Source organism: Heterodontus francisci, chromosome 12 (genome assembly GCF_036365525.1).
Source record: "Heterodontus francisci isolate sHetFra1 chromosome 12, sHetFra1.hap1, whole genome shotgun sequence".
NCBI lineage: Eukaryota > Metazoa > Chordata > Chondrichthyes > Heterodontiformes > Heterodontidae > Heterodontus > Heterodontus francisci.
In genome coordinates, this window is record NC_090382.1 from 54,555,583 (window position 1) to 54,573,253 (window position 17,671).

Below are 17,671 nucleotides of genomic sequence, written 5' to 3' on the forward strand. Positions count from 1 at the left end.
TTTGTAAAAATACATTTCATAACAATTCAAATTTGACATTACATAAAGTGCAATACAGATAAGTTTCTTTCAAAACAGCATGTGAGGTGCCTCGCTACACTTGCAATTACAGGTTACATATACAATGTACATTTACATTCCATGTCAAGCTTTTTCTGGTGCATACAGTCTGAGGGGTTTTACTTGGTTTTCAGCCCCTTGGTATACTATGGCAGGAGGGCCCTACACAGTGGCATTTCCCCATTGAGATTTTGCGGTGGCTGCCCGAACCTTTAATGCATCCCTCAGCTTGTAGTCCTGGACTTTGGAATGTGCTACTCTGCAACACTCGGTCATCGACAGCTCTTTACATCTTTTCATGAGTTGATAGTCCTCCAGAAGCAGTTGATGTTTATCTCGGTGTGCATCCCTGAGAACAGCCTATAGAGTACTGCCGTGCATTACAGAGTTGTGTGGGCTGAACCTCTCTTTCCAGACATGCTTTGTGAAGGCACATTCCGGAAGGAGGTGAGCGACCATCTCTTCCCCAATGCAGTTCATCCTCCCCCATTTCATCTGCTTCACACGTATTAGATTCCTAGTTTTTCCCAGTTCTGATGAAAGATAATCAGCCTGAAATATTAACTCTGTTTCTTTCTCCACGGATGCTGTCTGACCTGCATTTTCTGTTTTTATTTGAGGAGCCTTGTTTCCAACTAAAACAAGGAACACTTTTTCCTCATGAAGGCAGTGAACACCACCCCCACCACTTAAAGATGAGAAGTCAGAACAAGAACAAAAAGTCCCACGGTATGATGGGAGTTGTAGGCCCCTGCCCTTTTACCTCCTCTCTCCTCACTATCCAAGGCCCCAAACACTCCTTTCAGGTGAAGCTGTGATTTACTTGTACTTCTTTCAATTTAGTATACTGTATTCGGTGCTCACAATGGTCCTCTACACTGGGGAGACCAAAAGCAGATTGGGTGACTGTTTTGCAGAACACCTGTGCTCAGTCTGAAAGTACAACACCGAGCTTCCAGTTGCTTGCCATTTCAACACTCCCCGCTGCTTTTATGCCAACATTTCTGTCTTTGGCCTGCTCCAGTGTTCCAGTGAACATCTACGCTAGCTCGAGGAGCAGCACCTGATCTTTCGATTAGGCACTCTACAGCCTTGCGGACTGAACATTGAGTTCAGTAACTTCAGAGCCTGACTGGCCTTTTTTAATATTTTATTTTTTAACCATGTGCCCGTTTTTCATGTAGTCAGAGCTGCTCATTATTCTATTTACACTCTCTCTGGACTAATGCTTTGTCTTTCACCATAATCATTAACACGCCTTTTGCCTTTGTCCCAGGGCAGCTTTGTTATTTAATCTCTCCTGCCCTCTGCCTGATCAAACACCTTCCCTTTTGTTCTCTCCCCCAACCCCCCTCCCCTTCACTTGCTTAAAACCTAATTCTTTTCTAACCTTTGCCAGTTCTGATGAAAGGTCACAGACCTGAAACATTAGCTCTGCTTCTCTCTCCACAGATGCTGCCAGACCTGCTGAGTATTTCCAGCACTCTTTGTTTTTATTTCAGATTTCCAGCATCTGCAGTATTTTGCTTTTATTTTATTGTTGTAGGCCTCTCCCCTTTATTGTACTCTGGACTACAACTCCCACAACGCAAGGTGACCCCCACAGTGACGGCATCTCGTCATGACCGGGGGCGGGGCCACATCACCATGGCGATCAGCGCGAGAACGAGATGATGATTGTAAAAAAACCGGTGACGTCAGTCCTCCCCTCCCCCCCCACAAGCCTTTGCAAAGAAGAAAGAACTTGACGGTGAGAAGATGGAGCATTAGGGAGAGTTGGCGCTCGGGGAGGGAAGGAAGGAAGGAAAGAAACAGGAAACGGATCCGAATAATTCAGACAGGGAAAAGCAACACAACTGGGTGGTTTCTATATGTTCGCGACCTGCCTGTTGTCGTGCTGAGAGAAAAACATAACGAGGAGGATGGCTAGCGCCAGTGGTTCGAAAGCGGAATTTATCGTCGGTGGAAAATACAAACTGGTCAGGAAAATCGGCAGCGGCTCGTTTGGCGACATTTACCTGGCGATTAACATCACCAATGGGGAGGTGAGTGTCGGCCGGATCGGTGGGGAGGAGAGAATTCCATCTCTTTTACCGCGAATGTAACGGCTGACGTTTTTTCACCGACTGACGAGTGTTTCTTTCCCCCCCCCCTTCTCCTTCCTTCCTTTATTATTTTGCCTCTCCCCCCCCCCCCCCCGTTTCTAGGAGGTGGCAGTGAAATTGGAATCACAGAAAGCGAGGCATCCTCAGCTTCTCTATGAGAGCAAACTGTACAAGATCTTACAGGGAGGAGTCGGCATCCCTCATATCCGGTATGTTAAATCGATAAACTTTTTGTTTGTGTTGTGTGTGCTTTTTATGTAACAATTGCCCTTTTTTGGCGTTTGTGCGGTGGGCGACCTCCCTCTCCCTACCACCCATCCACCCCCCCCCCCCCCCCCCCCTCCGCAACCCCACCTCTGCTGAGTGAAGAGGCTGGTGAGAAGCATGAGGCGAAAAATACCCACTTCTATTATATAATTTGTTTTTTTTAAATCGAAACTGGTAATTGGGATTCGTGTATGACTATTATTTTTAAATAAAGATTGAATTTCACCCCAGCAATTACTTTGTGGCCTACTGACATTGTGTCTTTTTTCGAGTTGTAATTTTCTGTCGCCGTCAGTGCCTTTCGCCTTTTGAAAATCAATCCATAGACATCAGATTTTAAAAATTGTATTCTAAAGTTTTTTTAATTGTACTGTGACATGTTCAGTGCAGATAGATGCGTGGAATGGCTGCTCTTTTGTTGTGTTTTGTACGGACATGTCATAAAATGGCGGATCGACGTGATTAGGAGCAAGTTTCATCCTACTGGAGTTATATATTTTTTCCTTGGAGCCCCGGTTATTCCGTAATTTTTCCGACTGCCAGGATGTTTTCTTCTTAGCCATAAGTTTCCAAAAGGAAAGATGCCTTTTTTGTAGGTTAAATTGAAACTGTTTTTGCACTTTGCAACTTTTTGAATAAGTTTAAGGACTAAGGGAGCAACTTGGCAGTGAAGCTCCTCTGCACTTTTTGGGCAATAAGTTAGGGAAGGGACAGTATCTAGTTAAAAGACGATACTTAGAAAATTGAAGGAAAAAGTGGAAATCGAAAGGTGGGGGAGAGCTTTCTTTAAAATAAAAGGAAAACAGTGATTTTTATAAAGGGGAATTGTGATACCAAAGCAAAAGTTTTCACAAATATGAGTAGTAAAGGGGAATGTATGCCCATTAAATGCACATGCAGGAAACTATTGTGGGCAATAAGGAAATGAAAAACTTATTAAATTAGTACTTGATATCTGCTCTCAGTTGAGGAGGAGAACCAAGAGTGCAAGGAGCTTCAAAAAAAAAATCAAGAGGAGGAACTTAATGGATCTAATACAAGCTTTTTTTAAAAAAATGGAAAAGGTAATGCTTTGCTTTAAGATGGCTTCCATCCTGTGGTAATCAAAAAGGGTGCAAAATTGCAAAATCCTAGATTCAAGATTTGTGCCTATGCATTGGAAAATTGCTCCCATTGTTTAGGGAGGGAGGAAGACCAGACAATCAGGCCTGTGTTTAACATCAGTTGTTGGAAAGTTCCTGGAGTTTTCAGAGGCAAGGACTGAGCACTTGGACAAATATGAGCAGATCACACTGGCATGGATTTGTGATGAGTAAGTTGAGTTTTTTGAGGTCGTTGACATGGACTTCCAGAAGGCTTTTGTTGAGGTTCCTGACAGGAGATTGTTTGCAAATGGAAGTGCACAGAACTAGTGGGTAATAACAAACTGCTGGAAATACTCAGCGGGTCTGGCAGCATCTGTGGAGAGAGACAGAGTTAACCTCTCAAAAGTTGTCGACCTGGAATGTTAACTCTGTTTCTATCTCCACAGATGCTGTCAGACCCACTCAGTAGTTCCAGCATTTTCTATTAACGTCAGGTTTCTGGCGTTTGCAGTTTTTGCTTTTGGACTAGTGGCAACCTTGTGACATGGGTTGACAGTTGTAAAGAAACCTTCTCTTGTGATTGTTGGGATGTGAAAAGTGGTCGTCCCCAGAGATTGTGTCTTAGAAGGGATATAGAGTTGAATTTTCAGATTGGCGGATGACACCAAGTGAGGAAGCACATTAAGTTGTGTGGATGGGAGCAGAATTTACAAAATAAGTGGGCAAAACTATGGCACTTAAGTGCTCAATGTAGGACAGTATCAGGTCATCCATTTTCAATCTGAGAAATATTAGAAAGTTTTCTTAGAGATTAAAAGCTGTGGAGGAGCAAAGGGATTTAGGTTCCTGCGGAGCACACAACTAAAAGCTACTGTACAGGCAGAAAATGTGAGCAAAAATTGAAATGGAATTTTGGCTTTTATCTGGAGGGTGTTGAAGGAAGACGTGAGGAAGCGATGCTGAATTTTTGCAGTGTCTTGGTCAGTTCCCATCTGGAGTAGTATGTTCAGTTTTGGGCACCAAAGGGGTGCAAATTCACTGGAGCTTAGAGTTATGTTTGGAGGACTGGCTGCATAAACTATTTCCCTGGTTGGAGAATTCAGAGCAGAGAACATAATTTTAAAAGTCGAGCTAGACAATTAGAGTGAAACCAGGGACCATTTGTTCACACACAATAGTAGAAATCCAGAATTCTTTCACAGTCCCCAAAAAGCATTTGGATCCTAGCTCAGTTGAAATTTTCAAGACAGATCAATAATTTTGGATATGCAGGGGAATAGAGTTGAAGTGCAGATCAACCATGATCTAATTGAATGGAGTTGCAGACTTGTCTTTCTGTCTCTGCTAGTAATACCATCTTTGCAACATTTTAGATCTCAAGTGTTTTCCTGGAGGTCTGCTTTGTGCCATATTTGGATTACACATTTCTGTTGTGAATTGCTGTCCTGGGGATGGGGCAAGAGACTTGGGTGGAGGTTGCACAACATGTATTTTCAGTCTTGTACAAGGCCACATCATAGCCTGTGGGTGATACAGAATGCATTGTGGAATTCACTTAAGTTGTGACAGCTCAATGGCATTCTTTCACATGTACCTGCTGGGAAAAAATCATGAGATTAGGCAGTATGAATGTTGCCACTTGGATGTCTTGGGCATTTAGTAGGAACTGCTTGGTTGGGGAGGTTATTCAGTGACCTGGTGTTAATTTAATCTTTCAGTAAAGTTCCTGATTTGGAAAATTTGCTTTGACTTATTGGAACTCAACTCTTAACTAATGAGTTGATAACTTGGTTTATAATAATTTGGAGTAGTTGACAGTGGTAGACTGCAATAAGTTTATAGTAGATCAGCTAGATTAATTTTTTTGTCCATTTCTAATATCCAAATATGACTAGAAAACAGGGTTGCATAGCTCATCTATGTTAGCTGATATGAAGTGGAGTTGTGGAACCATTTGTAATTTGTCACTTGAGTAAAGAAAGGGGAAAAATTGGTCAGAATTTCTGAACTTAATAGATTATGCTACACTCTTCCTCCTTAAGCCTGACTACTCTTCTCCCTCCACCACCTCAAAAGATTGATAGAGCCTTCATCTGTGTCTGACCTAAACACACTTTTCCTGCCTCCATTTTTTTCCCTCATCTTGAAAGCCTCTTTCAACCCATTTTTTCAGCCGAGCCTCCAGTTAACATCGCTTCCTTGATGTGCATAACAAGTGTCGTGTCTTGTTGAAACAGCTTGAAGTGTAGCTAAACTGCTAGTTGCCAAATTTGTAGTCTATGGATATTGGGCACCATGTCATACAAGAAAGAGCTCCGCAAGTTTTACCATTCAGTCTGACAGTTTTGTTCTATTTGGGTTGATCTACATTCTGCAATGTAATGCAAATCATTTTTAAAAATCTATATTTGAATAGATATTAAACTAGATGTGCCACTCAGGTTTCATGGCCATTGTGGAGCTGTTAATAGTTGCAAAATACTGCTAAAGCATTTTTATGCACTGTTTTTGGACGATGGAAAATAGTTTGAAGAAAAAATGCTTGCAACATTCAATATGTTAAGTGTCTGGTTGTGGGTTAGTCTGTTGCTTTTTGACGAGATTTGATAGTTTGCCTTTTAAGTTTATGGTCTGGTGTTGCTTAGAGCCCATGCAATATGGATTAACTGTTCTGAAAAGAACAAAGACATAAAAGCCTGGAAGTGGGTTGCCAATCAACTTTTTCTGGTGTAATGCTTAGTGGACCCAAACACATCTCCAACATGGCCCATAAAATGTTTATATTTTAACATTTAAAATTTGTCTTCAATTCATATTGTTCATCAGGGTCTACCTTGTACTTCCTGATATAAGGCACAATTATCCGAAATAAGAACCTAATGTGTAGAATTGAGAATTCAAGTAAGTTTATGACTGGTACAGTATGTTGAGCTCTTGCACTATGCTGATATTGTTGCAATTCTAAAAGTGCTTTGAAACCTTTTCCTTGGACCGATCAAATGTAAAGATACTTTTTCAATATAGATAGGTTAAAGGAACTGCTGTATTTCTGTGCACATGCAGTTTAAGCATATTGTAGCATAGACTTTTGTTACTTTGCATGATCTAGAGACTGGATAAAAGGAAATGGTACCACCTGGTTTGAAGTGGAGTTGAACTTAAAACGCCCTTGGGGCAGTAGAGGTTCATCTGACAAACTGAATTGATTTAAGCTTTTTATCGATTTAAGAAATTGTGCTGTGTAGAAAAAGAACTTGTATTTATATAGTACCTTTCACACACCTCAAAGTCCTCTGTAGCCACTGAATTTTGAGAGTCAAGAGTACTGCAAGTTATAACTGCTACTAGTCCCTTGCAGCAAACCTTCCAATAAATGGGCTTCAGTTTAATTGAAGTACTTTGAAGTGTCACTGTTGTAATGTAGAGAACGGGGCAACCAACTTGCACGTGGCAGGGTCCACCAAACAGTAATGTGATAATTACTGAATTATTTTTAAAGGTATGTTGAGGTATACTGGAGAGATGTCCTCATCTCCTTTTTGAATCATGCCATGGGGTCCTTCGTGTCTGCCAGAGTGGGTAGATAGATTCTTGATTTAAGGTCTCATCAAAGGCGATGCCTTCAATAGTGCAAGTATGTTGACGGAGGCTTGAACCCACATCCTCTGACTCGGTGAGAGAGCTACTGCTGAGCAAAGGCTGACTGCATGGTTTAATGCATATTGTAGGTGTGCTGTAAGCTGTGACTGCAAAGCTTAATTGCTGCAATAAAATTCTAGTAATTAAACAAGCCCATTTATTGGAAGGTTTGCTGTAAGGGACAAGTTAGTAGAAGTTATAACTTGCGGTACTCTTGACTCTCAAAATTAGAGATATGAAATATTTTTCTTGCCAAATATCCCCATCAACCAGAAGGCATTGAACTTTCTTGCTGTATAGTTCCACAGGTGCTGATTACCCATGCCATTTGTAATTGCATTTTAACCTGAGTGTGGTATCTAATTCTACTATAGCGAGTGTTAGTTCGCACTATTCTTGACCAGTATATCGTTTCAACAAGGGTTACTGGATAAGGGAAGGATCCTGAGCAATTTTTAGCTCACTAACCAAGGATAGTGGGGTCATTGTGCCCATGGCCAAGAATGAGAACGGATGAACTGTACATCAAACTTCCTGTGTTATAGAAGCATTTAATTTTTGCCTCAAGCAGTAATAGCTCCTGCTGGATAAGGATGGTTAAGTCAAAATTGGGGCTTAAAAATTAAATGTATTAAATATTGGATAAAGTAATGGAACTGACTCTACACCAAATCAGCCAGAGGTTGTTTAACCTCATGCCAGTGGAATAAAACACATTGAATAGTATTAGTGAATAGTATACCAACAAACAAATTTCTCTGCAGCACCTGTGGAAGAGCCTGTCACTCCAGAATTGGCCTTTATAGCCACTCCAGGCGCTGCTTCACAAACCACTGACCACCTCCAGGCGCGTATCCATTGTCTCTCGAGATAAGGAGGCCCAAAAGAATATATGAATAGTATTCGTGTTCAGTTTCTAAAACATTGATTTGTCTTTACTATACGTGCAGATCCTTATCAGTAAAAATTCATGAAACTGGTGGTATATTACTTCGGGCTTTGAGTTGCTGATTAGATGCAATGAGTGTTGGACAACTAGTCTGTTCTCAATTAAAGATATGAAAGATATGTTCACTCCACCCAGATATGGCGCTACGTATTGGTGCTAAATATTTGAATTCCTTTTGGGTAGGTCAGTGCCAGCTGGTGAAAGTGCTGTAGTGTTATTTGCGCTCAAATAGATCAAATCAGATGTAATATAAGCCATTATGTGGAAGTCTTTTCACATTTTATTACTCCCGGTCTGGGGTTGGAATTGTATGGAAAGCAGTTCCATGTGATTTTAATGGAGAAAGGGATGGATATCCTTTGATAGTGTTATGTACTTTTTATAATAACTGGATGTCCAACTGCAGCTATTGAATCACTGCTACAATAATTGCGCTAACATGAATCCAATCTCTGGGCCTGAGCTGTCACCAGATTGAAGTCGGCGAGAAATCTTGATTTGCTTTTGTGTTGATACAGACCTCGACTGCAGATTAACTTTACACAGGGGTTGCTGCCAGTTAAGACCAAATTGCTTTGTTCCAAAGCACTAAATTAAATGATGGCTGTATCATTAGGCTGCGTTTTCTGACAACACAAACGTAGATGGCATACTGGCACATGTGTAATTGCAGCCTCATCAGCAGAAACATAACTGTCCGCGACGTCTCAGGCAGCTGCTAGTAATAAAGATGGCGCTGCTTAATTTGACACAAACTGAGTTGAACCTAAAGACACTCGCCCCTCAATGGTTGCCTCCACACCCCACCCGCAACATCACCCCGTTCCCTCTTGATTGCCGCTTCTGTTCTCCGCTCCTTCCTGCGATCGGCGCCTCAATCTCCGTGTTCGTTTTCCCACTCGCTTCTGTGTTCGCTGCTTCCCTTTGCCGCTCCTGTCTGCTCGCCACTCCACCTTGCTGCTCCGTCTCACTGCGCACATCTGTTTGTTGTTCCCTCCTGCTGCTCGCTCCCCGCCTGGAGAAGCAGTTGGGCGGTGGGGGGGGAATGCTAGCGACGAGGCAGGAAGTGAGCAGCAAGGTGGAGTGGCAAAGAGTCATGCGGGCGTGCGAGAGAATGGCGGGAGGGAGCAGGGAAGAGAAGAGGCAATTGAGGTGCCAATTGCAGGATATTGTTGGAGGGGATCGAGGCGGCGATCGCGGCCATGGAGGGATGAAGCAACACTCGGATGTCATTATGTGATGTCATTACATGGTGATGTTGATGCGTGCGTGCACAGACCCATACTGGCAAGCTGGCAAACGTTCAGATGCGTTGCTGCATTGTCAGGAGACACTCCGGTATCATTAAGACTTCGGAAGCATATATTTTATTTGAGTTATAGCTTGTCTGTAATAGGTCACTGCCCTGAAATTTGTTCTAGCCGGAGCACTTCTCTGCTTTGAAATTTCTTCTAGCGGAAATTATTTGAGATCATTTTAGAAATCTGGAGCATTAAACTTGGTGTAATTCATTTTGCAATCCCTCTATTGTCCTGTTGCATTGTTTTCTTCTGCAGCCAAAATTGAATCAGGCTCAAGCTCCAGTGTACTTTATGCAGGTTAAAATCCTTTCAGTAATTACAACTACAAAGAAATTATTTTACAAATGTGCTATCTCAACTTTACACTGGCATTTTTCATATTAACTTTAAAAATTTGGTTTGCTGGGGAGGGAGGGCTTGGCTCTGGATCAGAGATGATAGTTGTAGGAAAGAGTGTCTTGCGTAGACACTCTGGTCAGATATAAGATGGATTGGATATAGAGCAAACCTGCTCTGCAGCAGTATGCCTTGACCCCTTGAACATGCTCTCTTGCACATCTTTTCAAGTTAGGCAGATAAGAACAGGAGAAGGCCATTTATCCCCTTGAGCCAGTACTGCCATTCAATGAGATTATGGCTGAAGTTTTGATGAACCTTTGTAAAACAGTGGTTTGGCCTCTGTCTAATTCTGGGTATCATCCTTCAGAAGGCTGTAAAGAGGGCGCAGAAAAAAATTACAAGAGTGGTTCCAGGGATGAGGGACTTGAGTTACATGGATGGATTAGAGAAGCTAGGGCTATTCTCCTTGGAGAAATGGTTGGGAGGTGATTTGATAGAGGTATTCAAAATCATGAGAGGTCTGGACAGAATAGATAGGGAGAAACTGTTCACATTGACAGAAGGGGCAAGCTTCAGAGGACACTGATTTATTAAGTGATTGGCAAAAGAACCAAACGTCACGAGAACTTTTTTTTTGCAACGATTTGGAATGCACTTCCTGGAGGGTGGCATTGGTAGATTCAATCTTGGCTTGTAAAAGGGAATTGGATAAGCACCTGAAGGGAAATAAATGCTGGGCTACAGGGGAGTGGGACTAGCTAAATCAAAGCTGGCACTGGCTTGACGAGCTGAATGCCTCCTCCTGTGCTGTAACCATTCTATGCTACATGACATAACTCTTTGTTTGCCTGCCTTTTCCCCATATCTCTCAATACTTTTGGGTGACTGGAATCTGTCAATCTCGGATTTTAAATCGAACAATTGACCCAGCGTCAGCTGCTGTTTGTGGAAGAGAGCTGCAAACTTCTACCATCCTTTTACTGCAGATGTATTGCCTAACTTCACTCAAAGGCCTGGCTCTAATTTTTAGGCTATGCCCCCAACCAGCAGAAATAACTTCTCTCTATCTACCCAGGTAGTTCCCTTTTAGTTGCTTAAACTTTGATCAAATCACTTTAATTTGCTAAATTCCAGGGAATGCAACCCTGGTTTGTGTAATCTCTCTTTATAATCTAACCCTTGGAGTCTTTGTATCGTTCTGATAAATCTATGCTGTACTCTGTCTTTTGTTTAACCCATTATCAGATTTGCCCAGTTCACTGGACAGTCTGTCTCATCCTTTTGAAGTCAGGCTTTCCTGAGTCTAGAAGAACTTTAGCTGTTTAGCATTTATCCATTTCAACCACAGTATTGAACTCAAGCATGTTGGTGTCACTATTAGTTTAGTTTAGAGATACAGCACTGAAACAGGCCCTTCGGCCCACCGAGTCTGTGCCGACCATCAACCACCCATATTAGATAAATGTTCATGCACGTGACGCTGTTAACTAAATCAGGCGCATTATTACATCTAATAATGGCCTGCCTCCTTGGTTCTGAAGCGTATTGTTGCAGAACTTTACCTGAGCGCAATTAGCTACCTACTGATGAGCTCATCTGCTTATCCAATCCGTATGGAAGTTAAAATCCCCCATTAAAACCACTCGGCCTTTACTATATGTTTGTCTAATCTGTGCATTTAAATTAGCGATGATATTTGTCCTGAGTGTCTATGCCCACTAGAAAGTGGATATCAATGCCAAACATAGCTCACGTGGGTCCCTTACTTCTGATTAGACTGTTGTAGATAAAAGCATGCTGCACCGCAAAGCCGCCTTCCTGTCATCGTTGCTGTTCTTTGTGTTTGCTGCAAGAAGTTGCATGATGCTGTCTCCTGTTATTGTCTAGTTTCCAATGTATTAACCTTTTAGTGAAAGAACAGTCTGCTTTAGCTCCTTTGTTTAGATTTATATTTTCACTTCAATTTTAAAGCTAGTCGGGAACTTCTTTTGGTATATTGGTATAATGTACTAATTGTACAGAATTATTGCTTCTGTTGACTTCATACCTCAGACTGCTTTCAGCTTGGTAGTGGTAAAGACAGATCTGCTTAGTCTTACAAGAAGCCAAATTTGTGTAACTGCATACGGAATACATGTTATGTGGCACATTAATTTCATAGTAAAATATTGCTTATATTAAAAGTACCATTTTAATGTAATTGAATCGTTTTAGCTTCTAAGCATTATGCAAATGCCCTACTAGTTTTGAATATCCTGCCATTTCTTTTAAAGTGCTAAATTGAGGATGTGTTACATCATATTTAACCTTTTATTGAAAGAATATTCTAGAGTAACATTTTTCTTGGCTCATCTGTAATTTCAACAGACTTGCTTTTAATTCAAACATTTTTAATTTAGAATTGGCTTGCATAAATGTTCTGTCGTAGAATATAGAGATAAATACAAGCTAAGGATTTGTGAATTGTTCACACAGGTGGTATGGACAAGAAAAGGATTACAATGTCCTAGTTATGGACTTGCTTGGACCAAGCCTTGAAGATCTTTTTAACTTCTGTTCTCGCAGGTTCACGATGAAAACTGTTCTGATGTTAGCTGACCAGGTATGTAATCATGCAATAAATCCTGATTTGGATTTGCACGTATTTTGGATAAAGCTGCTGTGTAACAAGAGAATATACGGCACTGGAATGCTGTAGTTTTCAACTTGCGCACCTGAGAACCAAAGAAGGTTCATTGTGGTTGCTATAGTGTGCTATTCAAAATGGTATCCGAAGTATTGGAGTACCTTAATATTAAAGCATGATGCGTGGGACTTAATCGTTTGCACATATGTACGTAATAATATGAACAGCCATTTTGAGACCTCGGGGAAACCTCCTAGTAGAACCATCAAAGCAACTTTGGCACACTATGTAAAGGTGCAGCTGCAGAAACTGAAACCTCAGTGAACTCTGGTTGGGTGACTTCACTGTTCACACCAAATGTGGCTCAATAGCACCACTAACACAGCTGGCTGAATTCTGAGGGACATATTTCCCAGACTGGTCTGTGACAGGTGATGAGTGAACCAACATGAGTGGAAAAGCCTACTTGGCCTCGTCCTTACCAATCTTACCAATCTGTTGCAGATGCGTCTGTCCATGACAATATTGGTAGGAGTGACTACCGCGCAGTCTTTGTGGAGATGAAGTCCTGTCTTCACACTGAGAACACCCTCCATTGTGTTATGTGGCACTACTGCTGTGCTAAATGGGATTGCCTCATAACAGATCTAGCAGCTCACAACTGGGCATTCATGAGGCACTGTGGGTCATTAGCAGCAGCAGAATTATATTCCACAATCTCATGACCTGGCATATTCCTCACTCTACCATTACTATCAAGCCAGGGAACCAACCCTGGTTCAATGAGCAGTGTGGGAAATGATGGCAGGAACAGCATCAGGCATGCCTAAAAATGAGGTGCCTATCTGGTCACACGCAGCTTCCACAGTGACACTGACCACTCCCTGGTGTGCAGCAAAGTTAGACTTAAACCAAAGAAGCTTCATCACTCCAAGCAGAAGGGCCGCCTGCACATCAACACTAACAGAATTTCCTATCCACAGCTGTTACATAAGTTTCTAAATTCACTTGAAAAAGCCCTTCAAAACACTCCTACAGGGGATGCAGAGACCAAGTGGGCCCACATCAGAGACTCCATCTATGACTCAGCAATGACCACCTTTGGTAAATGTGAGAAGCAGAATGCAGACTAGTTTTAATCTCACTTTGAAGAGCTGGAACCTGTCGTAGCCACTAAGCGCATTGCACTGTTGAACGACAAGAAAGGCCCCAGCGAATTAGCGTCCGTAGCACTTAAAGTAGCCAGAAGTGCTGCACAAAGAACAGCCAGGCGCTGTGCAAATGACTACTGGCAACACCTATGAAGTTGTATTCAGCTGGCCTCCGACACTGGAAACATCAGAGGAATGATTGATGGCATTAAGAGAGCTTTTGGACCAACAATCAAGATTGCCCCCCCCGCCTCAAGTCTAAATCAGGGGACACGATCACTGACCAATGCAAGAAAATGGACCACTGGGTGGAGCACTACCTAGAACTGTACTCCAGGGAAAAAGTCACTGATACTGCCCTCAGTGCAGCCCAGTTTCTGCCAATCATGGCCATGCCAAGCCTGCTATACTCTCAGCACTCCATGAACTGTTTTGCCTGTGCTGGGATGAGGGAGCAGTACCACAGGACATGCGCGATGCCAATATCATCACTCTCTATAAGAACAAGGGTGACTGTGGTGACTGCAACAACTACCGTGGAATCTCACTGTTCAGCATAGTGGGGAAAGCCTTTGCTCGAGTCATTTTAAATAGACTCCAGAAGCTGGCTTAGCATGTCTACCCTGAGGCACAGTGTGGCTTTCGAGCAGAGAGATCCACCATTGACATGCTGTTCTCCCTTCGCCAGCTACAGGAGAAATGCCGCGAACAACAGATGCCCCTTTACATTGCTTTCATAGATCTCACCAAAGCCTTTGACCTCGTCAGCAGACGTGGTCTCTTCAGACTACTAGAAAAGATCGGATGTCCACCAAAGCTATTCAGTATCATCACCTCATTCCATGACAATATGAAAGGCACAATTCAGCATAGTGGTGCCTCATCAGACCCCTTTCCTATCCTGAGTGGCGTGAAACAGGGCTGTGTTCTCGCACCTACACTATTTGGGATCATCTCACTGCTGCTCTCACATGCGTTCAAGTCTTCAGAAGAAGGCATTTTCCTCCACACAAGATCAGATGGCAGGTTGTTCAACCTTGCCCGTCTTAGAGCGAAGACCAAAGTACGGGAAGTCCTCATCAGGGAACCTCTTTGCTGACGAGGCTGCATTAACATCCCACACTGAAGAGTGTCTGCAGGGACTCATCGACAGGATTGCGGCTGCTTGCAACGAATTTGGCCTAACCATCAGCCTCAAGAAAACGAATCATGGGACAGGGTGTCAGAAATGCTGCATCCGTCAATTTCGGCGACCACGCTCTGCAAGTGGTTCAAGAGTTCACCTATCTAGGCTCAACTATCACCAGTAACCTGTCTCAGAAATCGACAAGCGCATGGGAAAGGTGTCCACTGCTATGTCCAGACTGGCCAAGAGGGTGTGGGAAAATGGCGTAGTGATACGGAACACAAGTCTGAGTGTATCAAGCCTGTGTCCTCAGTACCTTGCTGTATGGCAGTGAGGCCTGGACATGTCAGCCAAGAACGACGTCTCAACTCATTCCATCTTCACTGCCTCCAGAGAATCCTTGGCATCAGGTGGCAGGACCGTATCTCCAACGCAGAATTCCTCGAGGCAGCCAACATGCCCAGCATATACACCCTACTGTGTCAGTGGCGCTTGAGATGGCTTGGCCATGTGAGCCGCATGGAAGATGGCAGGATCCCCAAGGACGCATTGTACAGCAAGCTCGTCACTGGTATCAGACTCACCGGCCGGCTATGTCTCCGCTTTAAAGACATCTGCAAACGCGACATGAAGTCCTTTGACATTGACCACAAGTCGTGGGAGTCAGTTGCCAGTGATCGCCAGAGCTGGCGGGCAGCCATAAAGGCGGGGCTAAAGAGTGGCGAGCCAAAGAGACTGAGCAGTTGGCAGGAAAAAAGACAAGTGCAAGGAGAGAGCCAACTGTGTAACAGCCCCGATAACCAATTTTGTCTGCAGTGTCTGTGGAAGAGTCTGTCACACTCGAATTGGGCTTTATAGCCACTCCAGGTGCTGTTTCACAAACCACTGACCTTCTCTAGACGCTTACCCATACTCTCAAGACCAGGAGGCCAAAGAAGTAGAATCTGGTGAGGCTGTAACACAGGACTCCATGCATGTTAAGCAGTGGAAGCAGCATGCAATAGACAGAGCTAAGCAATTCCTCAAACAACGGATTAGATCAAATCTCTGTAGTCCTGCCACTTTGAGTCGTGAATGGTGGTGGCCAATTAAACAACTAATCAGAGGAGGAGGCTCCCAAAAGCATTCCCGTCCTCAAGGTGGAGCCCAGCATGTCTGTGCAAAAGATGAGGCTAAAGCATATGTGACTATCTTCAGCCAGATTTGCTGAGAGATCCATTTCAGCCTCCTCCTGAGGTCCTCACATTCATAAATGCCAGTCTTCAGACAGTTCAATTCACTCCACATATCAATAACCGGCTTAAGGCGCTGGATACAGCAAAGGCTGCTATGGGCCCTGACAACATCCTGGCTGTAGTACTGAAGACTTGTGCTCCAGAACTAGCCCAGCCCCTAACCAAGCTGTTCCAGTACAGCTGCATCACTGGCATCTACCTGACAATGTGGAGAATTGCCCAGGTACAGACTGTGCACAAAAAGCAAGAACAATCCAGTCCAGCCATTTATCGTCCCATTAGTCTACTCTCAATCATCAGCCAAGTGATGGAAGGTGTCATCGATAGTGCTATCAAGCAGCATTTGCTCAGTAACAACCTGCTCAGTTGGGATTCCACCAGGAGTACTCAGCTCCAGATCTCATTATGGCCTTGGTCCAAACATGGACAAAAGAGCTGTATTCCAGAGGTGAGGTGAGAGTGACTTCCCTTGACATCAGGGCAGCATTTGAACTGAATATGGCATCAAGGAGCCCTATCAATATTCAAGCGAATGGAAATCTGGGGGGTTGGGGGGGGGAGAAACTCTCCACTGGTTGGAGTCATATCTAGCACAAAGGAAGATGGTGGTTGTTGTTGGAGGCCAATCATCTTAGCCCCAGGACATCACTGCAGGCATTCCTAAGGGCAGTGTCCTAGGCTCAACCATCTTCAATTGCTTCATCAATGACCTTCCCTCCATCATAAGGTTAGAAGTGGGGATGTTCACTGATTTCAGAGTGTTCAGTGCCATTCACGACTCCTTAGCTACTGAAGCAGTCGTGCCTGTATGCACCAAGACCTGGACAATATGCAGGCTTGGGCTGATGTGGAGCAATTACATTTGCGCGACACAAATGCCAGGGACTGACCATCTCTGAGAGCGAATCTAATCAATTATTTGCTATCTATATTAATGACTTAGGGGGCAGAGTGTAATATATCCAAATTTGCCGACGATCCAAAAATAGGTGGGAGGGCATAAGGAATCTGCAAGCAGATATAGATAGATTGAGTGGGCAAAAGCTTGGCAGATGGAGTTTGATGTAGGAAAGTGTGAGGTCGTGCACTTTGGTAGGAAGAATCAAAAGGCAGGCTATTATTTGAATGGAGAGAGACTTCAAAAAAGTGCAGCACAGAGGAATCTGGGTGTTCTTGTGCATGAAACACAAAGTTAGCATGCAGGTGCAGCAAGTAATTAAGGCGGCAAATGGAATTTTGGCCTTTATTGTTAGGGGGTTGGAGTTTTAAAATAGGGAAGTCTTGTTACAACTGTACCGGGTGTTGGTGAGGCCACACCTGGAGTACTGTGTACAGTTTTGGTCCCCGTATTTAACAAAGGATATACTGGCATTGGAGGCAGTTCAAACGAGATTCACTAGGCTGATTCCTGGGATGAATTGGTTGATTTATCATGAATAGCTAAACAGGTTGGGCCTTATTCATTCGAGTTTAGAAAAATGAGAGGTGATCTTTATTGAAGCGTACAAGATTCTGAGGGGGCATAACAGGGTACATGTTGAGAAGATGTTTCCACTAGTGGGGGAATCTCAAACTAGGGTACATAGTTACAGAATAAGGGGACACTCATTTAAAACTGAGATGCGAAGGAATTTCTTCTGAGGGTGGTGAATGTCTAGAATTCTCTACCCCAGAGAGTTGTGGAGGCTAGATCACTATTTGAAGAGGAGGTAGATAGATTTTTGAAATATCGGCTAGTTGCGGGCTATGAGGAGCTGGCACGAAAGAGGAGTTGAGGTCTGGAGCAGA

The 17,671-nt window shown here is 43.3% G+C and overlaps 1 protein-coding gene across 2 annotated transcripts in view; it reads left to right on the top strand.

The window, feature by feature from the left end:
- The first annotated feature begins 1,765 nt into the window (after positions 1 to 1,765).
- Positions 1,766 to 17,671, top strand: part of csnk1a1 (casein kinase 1, alpha 1) — an 80,355-nt gene continuing 64,449 nt past the window's right edge. Inside the window, exons 1-3 of one of the 2 annotated variants that reach the window (XM_068043441.1) lie at positions 1,766 to 2,105; positions 2,268 to 2,374; positions 12,221 to 12,347. In XM_068043441.1, the coding sequence (XP_067899542.1) occupies positions 1,983 to 2,105; positions 2,268 to 2,374; positions 12,221 to 12,347 (357 nt within the window). In that variant the 5' untranslated portion in view covers positions 1,766 to 1,982. The remainder of the gene's footprint in view (positions 2,106 to 2,267; positions 2,375 to 12,220; positions 12,348 to 17,671) is intronic. The other variant, XM_068043442.1, reaches the window with a different exon arrangement.